Here is a 12,721-nt window from a genome sequence, read left to right on the forward strand (position 1 = left end):
GAGGTGGTAGCAGTTTGGTGGTGGTCCAGCCAGGCCCTACCTGGGGCAGCCAGTGCAAGGGCCAAGTTCTCTGTTCATAAACCACTTCACCATAAACGTCCCTGTGCACAGCTGTACACCAGACCCCCAGGGAAAAATCTGCTCTCCTGCTCTTCTCAGAGCTGGATCACACTGCTCCCTCCATCTGCTGTACGAAACCCCCTTCTAACCCACAGCACCCAACCAAGGCAAGCACCAACTCCATAAATCAGGCCACGTGCCAATGAAGCAATGCTCGACTTGGCTTAAGAGAGGGTTAGCAGGGAGGGAGCCCACAAGGCACCCGAAGCCCAGAGGCCAGGGCAGCAGCAGCCGCAGCAAGCCATCTCACGGGTCACGTCAGAAAGGGTCAGACAACACCGTCCTCCATTTCTTTTGGTTTTTAATGGTCACTTTCACAATAATTTACAACGTTTGCCGTTACGCACATCGTGTATCCACTTAGTGATGAAAAATGCTGTTAGTTCAATCCCGGGAGTGACGGCTCTCAGAAATGCCCTTGCTGAGGCCTGGGGTCTGGCTCCTCTGCCTACGCTGTGTGGAGGCACCTGTCTCCATGGACTTGGCGGACCCGCTGCCCCCTCCCCAGAGCAGGGAGCCTGGCCTTTGTTCTCTGCTCATTTCAAGTACCAAAGGGAAGGAGAGAGAACGTGGAAACCCCGAGGAGGCCGCATGCCTGCGCACAAGCTCGGAGGCTCAAGCGCAACTGAGACAGGAGAATGGAGGTGTGTGCTAGTGATCTGACCGCTCGCCCTTTGGGCTCTCACAGTCAAAGCAATACTGCTGGTCTCAGCGTGGCACCTACACAGCTAATGTTACAAAGCCTACAGAGTTCAGCACAGCCAGCAGGATAAGCCCCGAGCTGAGACAACAAGGACCTGCAAGGCAGATGCAAGCTGCGCTGGCAGAACACGAGATGACAAACCTGCAGGCCTTGCTCTTGAATCGAGGCAGTGCCAGAAACCCCCATTTCTAAGAGGACTGAATTCACCCACAAGACTTCAAAGAAAAAAATATATATATAGACCCCCGAGCCCTAAATGCAAACAGTGAAAGCAGCCCAGGGAAGAGTCCCCGCGGGCACTTCCATTGGTCCTGAACAAACACGAGAAAGCAAACCGAGGGGCAGCCTCTCCCCTGCAGCCTTGGCTTTGAAACCCACATAATTTCCAGCATCTCCATGGCTCAGTTAGAAAATTCTTATTAAAACAAAAATCTCTCTCCATTCAGAACAGGTATATCCATCTTTGCAGCCTTGTCCTTCCCTTTACTTTGTTAACAGAAGACAGAGCTTTCTGGGAAAAAACCAAGGAGCAGGCTGTCTCTCTCAAAGGAATGAGGCACCCTCCTCACGCACCAAGTCAGAACTACAGACAGACAGACAGACAGCCTTGCTAATGGAGGGAGACGAGAGCGCCTAGGTTGGACTCTGAGAGGAACGTCCACCCGAGCCTTGTAAAGCAGGAAGAGGGAGTCAGAGCTTTACCTCTGACTTTGGCTGAGAAAACCACTAGCCTTGCAGCTTAAACCCAAGCTTTAACCCCTAGAAAGAAACAAGCCAACTGCTGCCTGCGAGCGCTGCTGTCACAGGCCTGGAACCACTGGGAACCTGGGAGAAGGAAGCAGGTCTCAGCATGGAAATTGCTTCCTAGGAGCTGCCTCTCTCCTTCCCTCCCTCCCCTCTACTAAGCGCGATGACACGATCCACCAAAGCCAACTTAAGGGCTCCAGCAGGGGAGCCTCTGGCACAATAGGCTGTGGCTCCTTTCAAAATGGTTTGTTTCGTGTGTTTATTTGAAAGTCCACTGATCATCACAAAAACAGGGGAAATGCAACTAAAGAGAAAACAGTCCAGCCAAGACCTAAGACCCCAGAGCTAGGAGGAGATGTGCCGCCACTCAGCAGGTGGGCAGGGGAGGAGAGGCGAGCCCATTATATTAATCGCTGGACAATGACGGCATTGAGCAGGTTGGCTTCCTTCAGGGTCTGGTTCTCATCAGTCAGCTCTTTGTTTGGGAAGGTGGTCATGAGCACAAAGCTGGTGGCAGCCATTGCTGGCCGGGCATCTACTATGAAGAGCCGGATGTCACGGATCCTGTTGAGGGGACCAAACACATAAGGGAGACCCGGTTACTTCACCCCTGCACCCGTGTAGGGGAAAAAGCCCAACCCTACTCTCAACTTCCTGAACAACCCCGTGACAACAGGGCACAGCCACTCTTAGGTAAATACTTATGCTTTACATCTCTGCACTTAGCACGCTGCTTTACATCGACTATGGGTGAAGGTAAAGCCCTTTAACCCAGGCTGCGATTCCATCCTTTGCCTGTCTGTCCTGGACTTGCATCCGCTTAAGCAGCTGTACTAACAGGGCTTACACCTGCCAGTCGCTAACGTGTCTGAATGCTCCAGTGGGTAAAGCTAACCCTGGGCACACAGTCCGTAAAGTGCCTTGGAGTCCTGAGGATGGAAGGTGCTACACCGGGGTGGGTAAAGTGGCAGATCCAGATGGCAGCCAGACTCCATTTCCCAGCAGCCCCTGTCCGCTTCCTGCTGCCGGTTTCCACGGAGACCCAAGGAGCAGCGGTGCCATGACAGCACAGGGCCAGGGGTTACACCTCTGCACCTAGCTAAGGAGGCTGCTTTACATCAGCTACAGGTAAAGATAAAGCCTTTCAACCCAGGCTGCGATTCCATCCTTCTCCTAGACTTGTATCTGCTTAAAGAGTTGTACTTGAGGATCAAACAGAAGTGGCACTAAAGGTTACAAGAGTAACATTGAGGAGTCCAGATGAGCTATCACCAATTCTAACAGCCTTCACTGTTTGGAAAATATTCTCACCTACCAAACAGTAAGAATGACCCGAAAACCCAGCAGCAATTTTGCTCCTATTCACCTATACAGACCGGTCCCCAGAGCTCCCCTTAGCAGGTGAGCCAGGATTTTAGCATCTGCTGCAGCTGTGCACAGTTTGTAGTGTCATTCAGGCCTTCCCAGTTAGTAACCTGGGTTTCCCGTTGTCCGTGTACCTGTGGCTGTGGTTAAATTTCTGAACCAACCGCCCACCGTCTGCGAGCCGGATCTGGATGTTGGTGACAGGCTCTGACTCGTCAATGGTGATGGAGGAACTGGCTTTGGCTTCATTTTCTGCCTGCTGAGCTGGAGAGCTGGAGCCCATCACCTGCGGGGCGGTGCTGAGAAGAGGAAAACACCAAGGGCTGCTTTTAGAAACTAAATTGCTCCATCAGTGTCTGCCAGAAGAGTTCAGTCCCTGGCCACATTAACACTCTGGGACTGGAAATCAGGATTCCCACACAAAGCAGCCATGAGGCCAACGCACCGCAGAGAACAAGAACTCACAAGCCAGCTGGCAGCACACCAGCTTCTCGCACACTGCTCTAGCATTTCCAAACCAGCCACCCCACTGGATCCACAGATTGCATTAGATATTCCCAGGCCCAGAGGAATCCAAGCATGGCTTCTGTTACTTGCTCCTCTTCAGTTCAGATTGATCTCACCCAAGTGCCAGTTAATAAAGGTGCACATGACACTCCCATGGACACAATATGGAACATTTAAAACAGTTAAGTAATTCCTTCTCACAGAACCACTCTGCCACACATGCAAGTTATTATTTTTTTTCTTTCACACCTAAGGAAAGAAAGAGAAGTTAAATGGTTGGACCAAGGCCAGAGTCACTGCCAGAACCAGGATTAGAACTCATGCCCCTAGCTCACAGATTCAGGTTTCAATTTCTTCACATCTCTTATTTTGCTACTACCAGCTAGGAGTTTGCAACAGAGAACAGGAGCAGGGATCAGTTCTGGTCAGCATGTCACATGTAGCAGAGCCTCGACTGCCTAAATCCCAGGGATAACAAGGGGGTTTGTAGAAGGAATTGGCACTGATAAAAGAGGAAATTATATTATCTGCTTTTTTTGGCCGTTGAAGCCGATAACGTTTACCAATAATTATGCTGTATGGCCAGGGCCCTGGACACCTGGGTTCCCTCTGCCCTGCGGGGCCAGGGCCCCCGGATGCCTGGGTTCCCTCGGGAAACAGCAGGTTTCCCCTTGCGGACTTGCAATTCAAAGGCAGCAGAGCAGAAAGCCCCAAGCCTACAGCAGGCAGCCTGCATCTGCCCTTACTTGGCTCAGCTCAGCTTGGCTCTGCTTAAAAGCATCCCCAAGCTTAAAAATGGTGGCAGCAGTGCTTGAATTAAAGCTCATTCAACAAACTTTGATTTAAGCAGCCCTGCCGCCATTTTTAAGCACCAGGACACTGATACATGTGACGCAGGAGTGCACCAAAAAAAAGCAAACCAAAGGTTTATGTCAGTATTTACTTTAAAATGCTTTGTATGTTAAAGTAAATTGGTTATCAGATCGGCATCAGCTGATATGGTTGGTTAATAATTGGCTATCAGTATCAGCCAAGAAAAACTTTATCGGTGCACCCTTAAGATATATACACGTGTGTATATTTATATAGATATAGATATATATCTATATAGATATATAATCATTAGTTTTGTTACGTGTGTCTATAAAATGCCACATGTTCTTCTATCCTAACAAAGAGCCAATTATTGACCTTTGAGTAAGAAATAAAACCCCAACGAAAACAGGCCAGTTTCAGCCTAACCCTTTCATGGTTATATTTCCTGAACAGGATTATAATAGGATGCTGCTGAGACAGCAGGGGGCTGGTCCCAACCATCTAAGAGACCCCTTTCACTGCTATGTTCCTATGGGAGGGGGTTTCATAATTTCATAGTTCTTAGGGCTGGAAGAGACCTAAACAGATCATCAGGTTCGACCTCCTGCCCCAGGCAGGAACAGGTGGTGCGGTCATATCACCCCAGCCAAATATCTGTCCAGCCTCCTCTTGAAGTCTCCCAAGGTAGGAGAGAGCACCACCTCCCTTGGGAGCCCCTTCCAGAGCCTGGCAGCTCTGACTGTAAAGTAATGTCTCCCGATGTGCAGCCTGAACCTTCTCTCTAACAAGTTGTGGCCGTTATTCCTAGCAATCCCGGGTGGTGCCAGGGGAACAGAGCCTCCCCCAATTCTCGCTGGTCCCCTCGGTGAGTTTGTAAATGGCTACCAGATCCCCTCTCAGTCTTCTCTTGTGGAGGCTGAATAGGTACAGGCCCTTTAGCCTCTCTTCATAGGGCCTGCCCTGCTGCCCCTTGACCATGCGAGTGGCCCTCTTCTGGACCCTCTCAATGCTAGCCACATCCCTCTTGAAGTTAAGTGCCCAGAACTGGACACAGTACTCCAACTGCAGCCTGACCAATGCCACATATAAAGAAAGGATCATCTCCCTGGCCCTGCCTGTGATGCATCTGTAGATGCACAAGGTGCGGCTTCCTCGCACTGGCAGCTCTCATTCATCCTGGAGTCAACAATGACTCCAAGATCCCTTTCTGTCACCGTGTTGACAAGAAGGGTGTTCCCCAGCCTATAGGTATGTTGCTGGTTCCTTCTCCTCCCTAGATGCAGTACCTTGCACTTGTCCACATTGAACTCCATCCTATTCTCATCTGCCCATCTCTGCAACCTGTCTAGATCTAGCTGGATTCTGTCCCTTCCCTCCAGCGTGCTCACCTCACCCCACAACTTGGTGTCATCAATGAATCTGGACAGCGTGCTTTCCACGCCCACATCTATATCACTGATAAAGATGTTGAACAGTACAGACCCCAGGACCGAGCCCAGGGTGGATCAGTGCTGCAGATACTAACACGAACAGCCAAGCTATATGAATGAATTACATCAGCTGTGTTACCATAAACTGCCAGCAAGACTACTGCTGGCTCTCAGCTCTGTCTGGAAGGTCCTTGTATAGAACTCACTTCAGAAGAAAAAGAACCTCTCTCAGATATAAGAAACATCCATGACCATAGCTCCTTTCCCAGAAAGGAAGTTGCAACCCCTTTGGCATAGGGCACATTCAAGCGTGACAAGCCCAACAACATGCTAATGCTCTATGCAAAGAACCACTGGTCACTTGTACATGCCAGCATCAGACTGGAATACAGGATTCTGTTTGCTGCGCACCCAGCCATGACAGCACGGCAGACCTTAGAGACTTATCCAAATAAGTCTTCTGCCCCACGGGCACTCTCAGTATTTACTGTCCTGAAAGATCAAAGAAGAGGCTCCTCCCTTATCTACACTATTTTGGATGTTTCTTGGGGATGGGCTGTCAGACAAACCAGCATGGCTGCGTTCTCACCTGCCCAGTTTCTGCCCTTCTCCAGTGAAAGCCCTGAAGACACTTTTGGGTTTTATGTAGTCCTCATCCCGGTGGTCCTCCATGTCCAAGTTCACTTGGCCGCCACGTGCCAGCCTACGGAGCTCTGCTGGGACCTCCCTGGAAGCAGAAAGAGGATGCAGTGCAGTAAATCCCAATCAGACAGAGCTGGAGATCCCTTTCTGCCAGGAAAAGAGGGCATCTCTCCCACTGCCCTGACAGAAGTCACCACAAAAAGCAGACCAGTCAGCCTGGAGACCATCCCCATGTGCAGGGATCTGAGGATCCTTGAAGCATCCCAAATCCTGCTTAACTGATGCTGAAAAGATTCACTTTCTAACACCTTGGCACTCCTCAGTGGTTCCTCTTCACCAGCCCTTAATTTACTACATGTGGCTCTGTAATACCTCAGGGACCCTTAACCCACATATGGAAGAATCTGCTTCCTTGCATTGAGCCCGCAGCATCTCGCATTACTTAGAGACAGGGCTGCCTCCACAGCTCCATGCCTAAAGGCAAATACTGCAGTCTGACTGCCTCATGGCTTCCACATAAAAGAGCTACCACTAATGGGGAAGCGGTAGGTGAAAAGCACTGTGTACGTAAAGCTTTGGCTCCCAGGAATCTGGTCTGCCCAGATCCCTTTGTTTGAGAATACAGGTGCCCCCTCCTCAGGCACGCCCAGCCCTGCACGCTGCGTACCCTCTGCGGATGGACTCCAGGAACTGGGCATTGGATGGGTCCTGGTAGCTCCTCAGCTCCCCACTGTCCAGGCTGAATCCACTCTTCCATAGTTTCAGTACAACATGCACCTGTGATCACCCAAGCAGAATAATTAGTTCCTCTGCAGTGTCCTTAATAAAACACCAAGAAATGAGAGGCCTGAATAGCAGGCAATATCAAACTGCAGACTAAGCCCCAGGGAGGGGGCCTAGTTACAATCAACAACATGAAACTCAATACAATCAATAGCAAGAAAAAGCATCTGCTTGTTGTTCGGTGCTCCCGCTCCTGTCCAATCTGTCCCCCACCAAACCGCCAGTGCGGCGTCCCTACCCTTTGTGGCAATTCTGGCTGAAAAGCCAGAGAACCTTGTACTCCTGGTCCTGTCACTGCTGTTCTCCTGAAAACAAACGGAAGTTCATTCTCCAGTGCTTTCTAAGAACCCTCCATCATGAGCATTACAATCACACCTAGAGCTGCTGAGAAAAGGTCCTTGCACTTTTGAGGCTCTCCCAGTTTTCTAATTAACAAGCCAGCAGGACACTGCCTATGAAACACCTGAATGTGTGTCAACTCTACGCACCATGAAGCAAAGAGCCTGTGCCAGACTAAGAATTTGCAAATGCTGGACTGGCTTGCAGCTCAGGTGCCTTCCATTGCCATCAGTCTCTTTTGTGCATCTTTAAGCTCATCATTAGGGAAAACAGGAACTTTGTAACTCAGTACAGCAATGGTTCCCCTGTTGATTTTTCTGGAAACAAATGGTGAGATACTCACGTCCTGAGCAGAGTTCTGTCTCCTCTCTCCTGACACATAGGCAGACTCCTCCTCTGGAGCAGCTCCAAGGCGGTACCCTCCCCCAGCAAATGGCTGCAAGAGACCATCCCATAGCAGAGATTAGGGATGAATACATGCCCAGGGAATCATAGACTCACAGAAAGTTAGGATTGGAAGGGACCTCACAGGGTCATCTAGTCCAACCCCCTGCTCAAAGCAGAACCGGCCCAACTACATCATCCCAGCCAAGGCTTTGTCTAGCCAGGTTTTGAAAACCTCCAAGGATGGAGACGCCACCACCTCTCTGGGTAACCTGCTCCAGCACTTCACTCACAAACTTAGTGAGAACGTTTTTCCTAATATCCAACCTCAACGTCCCTTGCTGCAACTTGAGCCCACTGATCCTTGTTCTGTCATCTGCCCCCACTGACAACAGTCCAGATCCATCCTCTTTCGAATCCCCCACCCTTCAGGTAGTTGAAGGCTGCTATTAAGTCCCCTCTCAGTCTCCTCTTCTCTAGACTAAATCAGCCCAATTCCCTCAGCCTCTCCTCCTAAGTCATGTTCCCCAGCCTCCGAACCATTTTTGTCGCCCTCCACTGGACTCTCTCCAATTTGCCCACATCCTTTCTGTAGTGGGGGGCCCAAAACTGAACACAGGACTCCAGATGTGGCCTCACCCATGCTGAATAGAGAAGAATAATCACTTCCCCTGACCTACTGGCAATGCACCTACCAATGCAGCCCAGGATGCCGTTATCCTTCTTGGCAAAAAGGGCACACTGCTGGCTCATATTCAGCTTACGGTCCACTGTAACACCCAGGTCCTTTTCTGCAGAGCTGTTGCCCAGCCAGTCAGTCCCCAGCCTGTACTGGTGCATGGGATTGTTCTGTCCTCCTTGCAGGACTTTGCACTTGTCCTTGTTGAACCTCAGGAGATTTCTTTTGGTCCAATCCTTCAATTTGTCTCAGTCACTCTGACTCCTAGCTCTACCCTCCAGTGTATCTACTACTCCCCCCCAGCTTGGTGTCATCTGCAAACTTGCTGAGGGTACACTTTATGCCATCTTCCAGGCTGTTGAAGATACTGAACAAAACTGGCCCCAGGACTGACCCCTGGGGAATGCTCCCTCCACTCCCCAAAGGCAGACAAACAAAAGGGTCACTGCATCAGTGATATGGCTAGGAAACTCATTGCTCTAGCAGCCAACTTGTTAGCCAATTAATCACCTGACACCCTGACTCGACTGTTCTTGCCATTGTGCTACATGTATTAGATCAGCAGTAATAGATGGGCCTAGAAACAGCTGTCCTCAAAATAATCCCAGGATTTGACAGTGACAAACAACCATCAGTGGGATGAGGGAGACAGAATGCCAGGAGGACTCAGCTGAAACGGGAAGGAAAGACAAGTCCCCTCGCCCCTCACTTTTGGTCTGCTCGTCTCCCCAGGGCTCTTGGCTGTCCGATCAACAGCTACTGCTCCATGCTCCTTTGCCCCTTTGAAGAGATCCTCCACCAGCTCATTGGGGCTTTTCTTCCTTGGAGGGCCAACGATCTGCTGTCCACTCCTCTCTGAGCCGCCCGCATAAAACCTAAACAGAAAACACCCCTGTCACTGATGGGCTTGGGGGTCATTCATATGAAGTAATACATCTCCAGAAGATGGGTCTGAGAAAACCCAGCAGGTTACAGAGCAGGCCCAGAGTTGCTGATCAGGAGGAAGCTGTCCACATGCACAGTTTTAAAGGCCCTGAGAGCTAAAGAAAAAACCGCTGTTCATGCACATTCAGTTATTGCCAGTTTCTGTTAGACAGTCCTATAGTTTGCACGAAGCATCCTTCTACTGAAGGCAGTTCCAGTAGCTGATGGGAATAGAAAAGCCATGACTTAGCAGCTTTGTCTTCTACAACAGTTTGAAAAGCTATTTCTTGGCAAGTCCATAGTAGAATTTCCAAGTTTAGCAAAAAAAAAAAGGGGAAGGAAAGAGGGAAATGAAAACCCAGCCCAACAAAGACTGGCTAGCTGCACTCCTAAATACTGTGGCCTGCTACATCACTACATCCTAAGCAAATCACTAAACTGTTGTGCCTCAGTCTACCTCTCTGAAAAGTGAAATACTATTCTTAGCCACTTCACAATGCTTCTGCATTCGCTTCCTTCCATTTGCTTTGCAAGTCACCCTTATGTGCATTTTAACTACTCGCAGCTGACATGGCAGAAAACTTCACTGCTAACATTTCTTAAATGATGCTTTAAAGATGAGAAAATCCTGGGAAAAGGAGGACCTGCAACTTCCCTTTCAATCCCCCATCCCACTGCAGTCCTGGATGGTAATGGCTCTAACAGAGCTCCAATATTACCAAGTATCACTCCTCTAACACAAATACAGATGCCATTATGCAAGCCCCAGAATGAACCCATTAGGGATGGGAAGAAGGACATGGCCTCAGAACTCTGTAAATCCCCACTGACTTTCAACATCCCCCTCAACAGCACAGCTTTGTAACCAAAATGTGCATATCTACAGAAAGTGCTCACCATGAGCTTACAGGTGCTATTGTTGCTGGCTAGCCTTTTAGCCTAAGACTCATAGTTCTTAAAACCACAAGACTCTTCAATTCATATGAATTTATAGCAAATAATAAATCAGATTTAAATCACACTGAGCATAAAGTTCCACGCTTCTCCAAAAGGAAAATCCCCCACAATTCACTTATTTAACTGAAAACTGACCTTTGTCCCTCTTCCTCTTCATCCTCCTCCTCTTGAGCATGAACAAGGTCTCTGAATGATGTCACTCGGTGATCACTAGAAAATGATAACAGAATGAATACATGAGTCACAAACATGTATTTCAGACATGTAATTAATGAGACTCATCAGACCACAAGGGCAACTCCTACCGGACTTCAACTCCAGTGCATGGCAGGAGACAAAAGAGCATGTACAGTGTTTTCAGCGGCCTTCAGTTTTTGCACTAGTTAAACCTCCCTTGTAACCTGTGCAGGTGGCAAGTCAGAAGGAACTGCTGTGATCGTCTAGTCACTGCTACAGAGGATAACACACACTTTGCTCACTCTGTCCCCAACTGCAACACAAACCACCAGTGCATGCTCCTATGATAACCATATCATACCCAAGAGGTCAAGGGACAAAAACTGGCGTTGTGCTTCTTTATGATTTATGACGATCTGAAGAGCAGCACTAGAAAAAGAAGCGTGGGATCAGAGCAATTCCCGCAGGCCTTTGTTGTGTCACTACCAGGTCCTGAGTCACCTAGGGTCCGATTCATCACCCCGCCAGACCACAGGATCCCACTGATGTCTCAGAGCCCTACTGATATGCCTGAGTGGTGAAAGAGGCTCAAACATCCCGACTCTGAACCTCTGCCCATCACATCTATGAGAGTACACCAGACAGCTGCACTATGGGTACATCAGGGTGTGCATCAGGAACTGGGAGAACATCTGTTCACCAGGGCACCCCAAGGGAAGACGCAGTCTAACGGTCACAAACTGCGGGAAGACCGTTTCAGACCGGACACAAGGAAAAATGTCTTTACCGTCCAAATCCCCAGGCTGGAACAGACTCCCCCCAGAAGCGGTGCAAGCACCTACTTTGGATACGTTTAAGAAACGTTTATGTTGCTGAGGTGATCTGACCCTAGCTGGGCTGGACCCGATGATCTCACAGGTCCCTTCCAGCCCTAACATCTACGAACTCTACCCGCTCTGTGAGGCGTTAGCATCCTAGACAGAGCACGTGATAAATCGTCAGTCATTTTCCCTGCTGACACACTGGGCACACCAGCAGCTTTATCCGCAGAACAATCCACAATAATGCGTTTCATCTAACTTGCAAAGCTCCCCGATGCAACCAGTAATATTTCCCACTGATCTGTAGTATTTCTATCGCAGCTCCTAACGCGGCTACTAACTGACAGGCTGGGTTTTGCCATCTGGACACGCACCCACCAGCGTCTGGACTGACACCCCCAAATTCGCGTGCCTCAGAGTACTGAGCAGCGACATGGTACCGCTCTGCTCGTCTGTAAAATGGGGGTGCGTTTCCTTATTTCGCAGAGGTGTCATGAGGCCAAATTCATTCATGCTTGAAAAGCGCCTCGACAGCCTCAGGGTTTTGAACCCGAAAGCTTGCTTAATAACTATTCACCAATTATTTGGGTTGGTCTAATAGGAGATATCAAACTCACCCGAGGAACCTTGTCAGACAGACAAAGCTTTTGTTTTTTTTTACTGTGCAGTTCAAACCCGTTCGGAGGAAACCGCCAAGATCAACCGGTTGAACTATCCAAGTAAAATCAACTTTGCCTCGAGCAGCGCGATGAACCGGCCTCTACCGCCCTGCGGAGACGTGCGATGGCACACGTCGTACAAAGCGAAGCGGGAGGGGACTCGCACTCGGAAAACCGTCCGACGCCAACATCGCGCTCCCAAACCTGCGGGCGCGCGGCGACGGAGCCGTGGGACGGGCGACGCGGTGCTCACCTGGGCGCGGTGCCCCTGGAGACGGAGCTGGGCGTGGGCTGGGGAAGCGTCACGATGTCGTCGTCGGCCCCGTCCTCGTAGAAACTGGCCAGGGCCAGCTGCAAAGTCAATGAGGGCAGAAGCACCGATGAAGGACGGTGACCGCCCCGCGCGCCCTCCCACCCACCGGACCCGCATCCGCGCGGGGGAGACGGGGCGACACGGCCCTGCCGAGGGGGGGGCACGCCCCGCACCTCCACGCCTCGTCGGAGCCAGCCTCGCCCCCCCCACACACACACACAATATAAAGCCCTTCTCCTCTGCAGGTCACCACCCAAGGTCACCCCCTGATGCCGCCTGGCAGACGTAACATTTAACACCCTGCCAATCCCTGTCTGGAGGGTCGCTGTGGGAAAGAGGGCGCAGGACCCCGGCC

The 12,721-nt window shown here is 50.3% G+C and overlaps 1 protein-coding gene across 1 annotated transcript in view; it reads right to left on the reverse strand.

Moving 5' to 3' along the window:
* Positions 1-387: 387 nt before the first annotated feature.
* The window catches only part of NSFL1C (NSFL1 cofactor), a 13,515-nt gene continuing 1,181 nt past the window's right edge, over positions 388-12,721 (reverse strand). Inside the window, exons 2-9 of the mRNA XM_025212188.1 lie at positions 12,307-12,512; positions 10,532-10,606; positions 9,225-9,390; positions 7,796-7,888; positions 6,998-7,107; positions 6,278-6,415; positions 3,070-3,234; positions 388-2,134 (exon numbers count right to left, since the gene is read on the reverse strand). Of these exons, the coding sequence (XP_025067973.1) occupies positions 1,972-2,134; positions 3,070-3,234; positions 6,278-6,415; positions 6,998-7,107; positions 7,796-7,888; positions 9,225-9,390; positions 10,532-10,606; positions 12,307-12,512 (1,116 nt within the window). The 3' untranslated portion in view covers positions 388-1,971. The remainder of the gene's footprint in view (positions 2,135-3,069; positions 3,235-6,277; positions 6,416-6,997; positions 7,108-7,795; positions 7,889-9,224; positions 9,391-10,531; positions 10,607-12,306; positions 12,513-12,721) is intronic.

This window comes from Alligator sinensis, unplaced genomic scaffold (assembly GCF_000455745.1).
Source record: "Alligator sinensis unplaced genomic scaffold, ASM45574v1 scaffold1032_1, whole genome shotgun sequence".
Classification (NCBI taxonomy): Eukaryota; Metazoa; Chordata; order Crocodylia; family Alligatoridae; genus Alligator; species Alligator sinensis.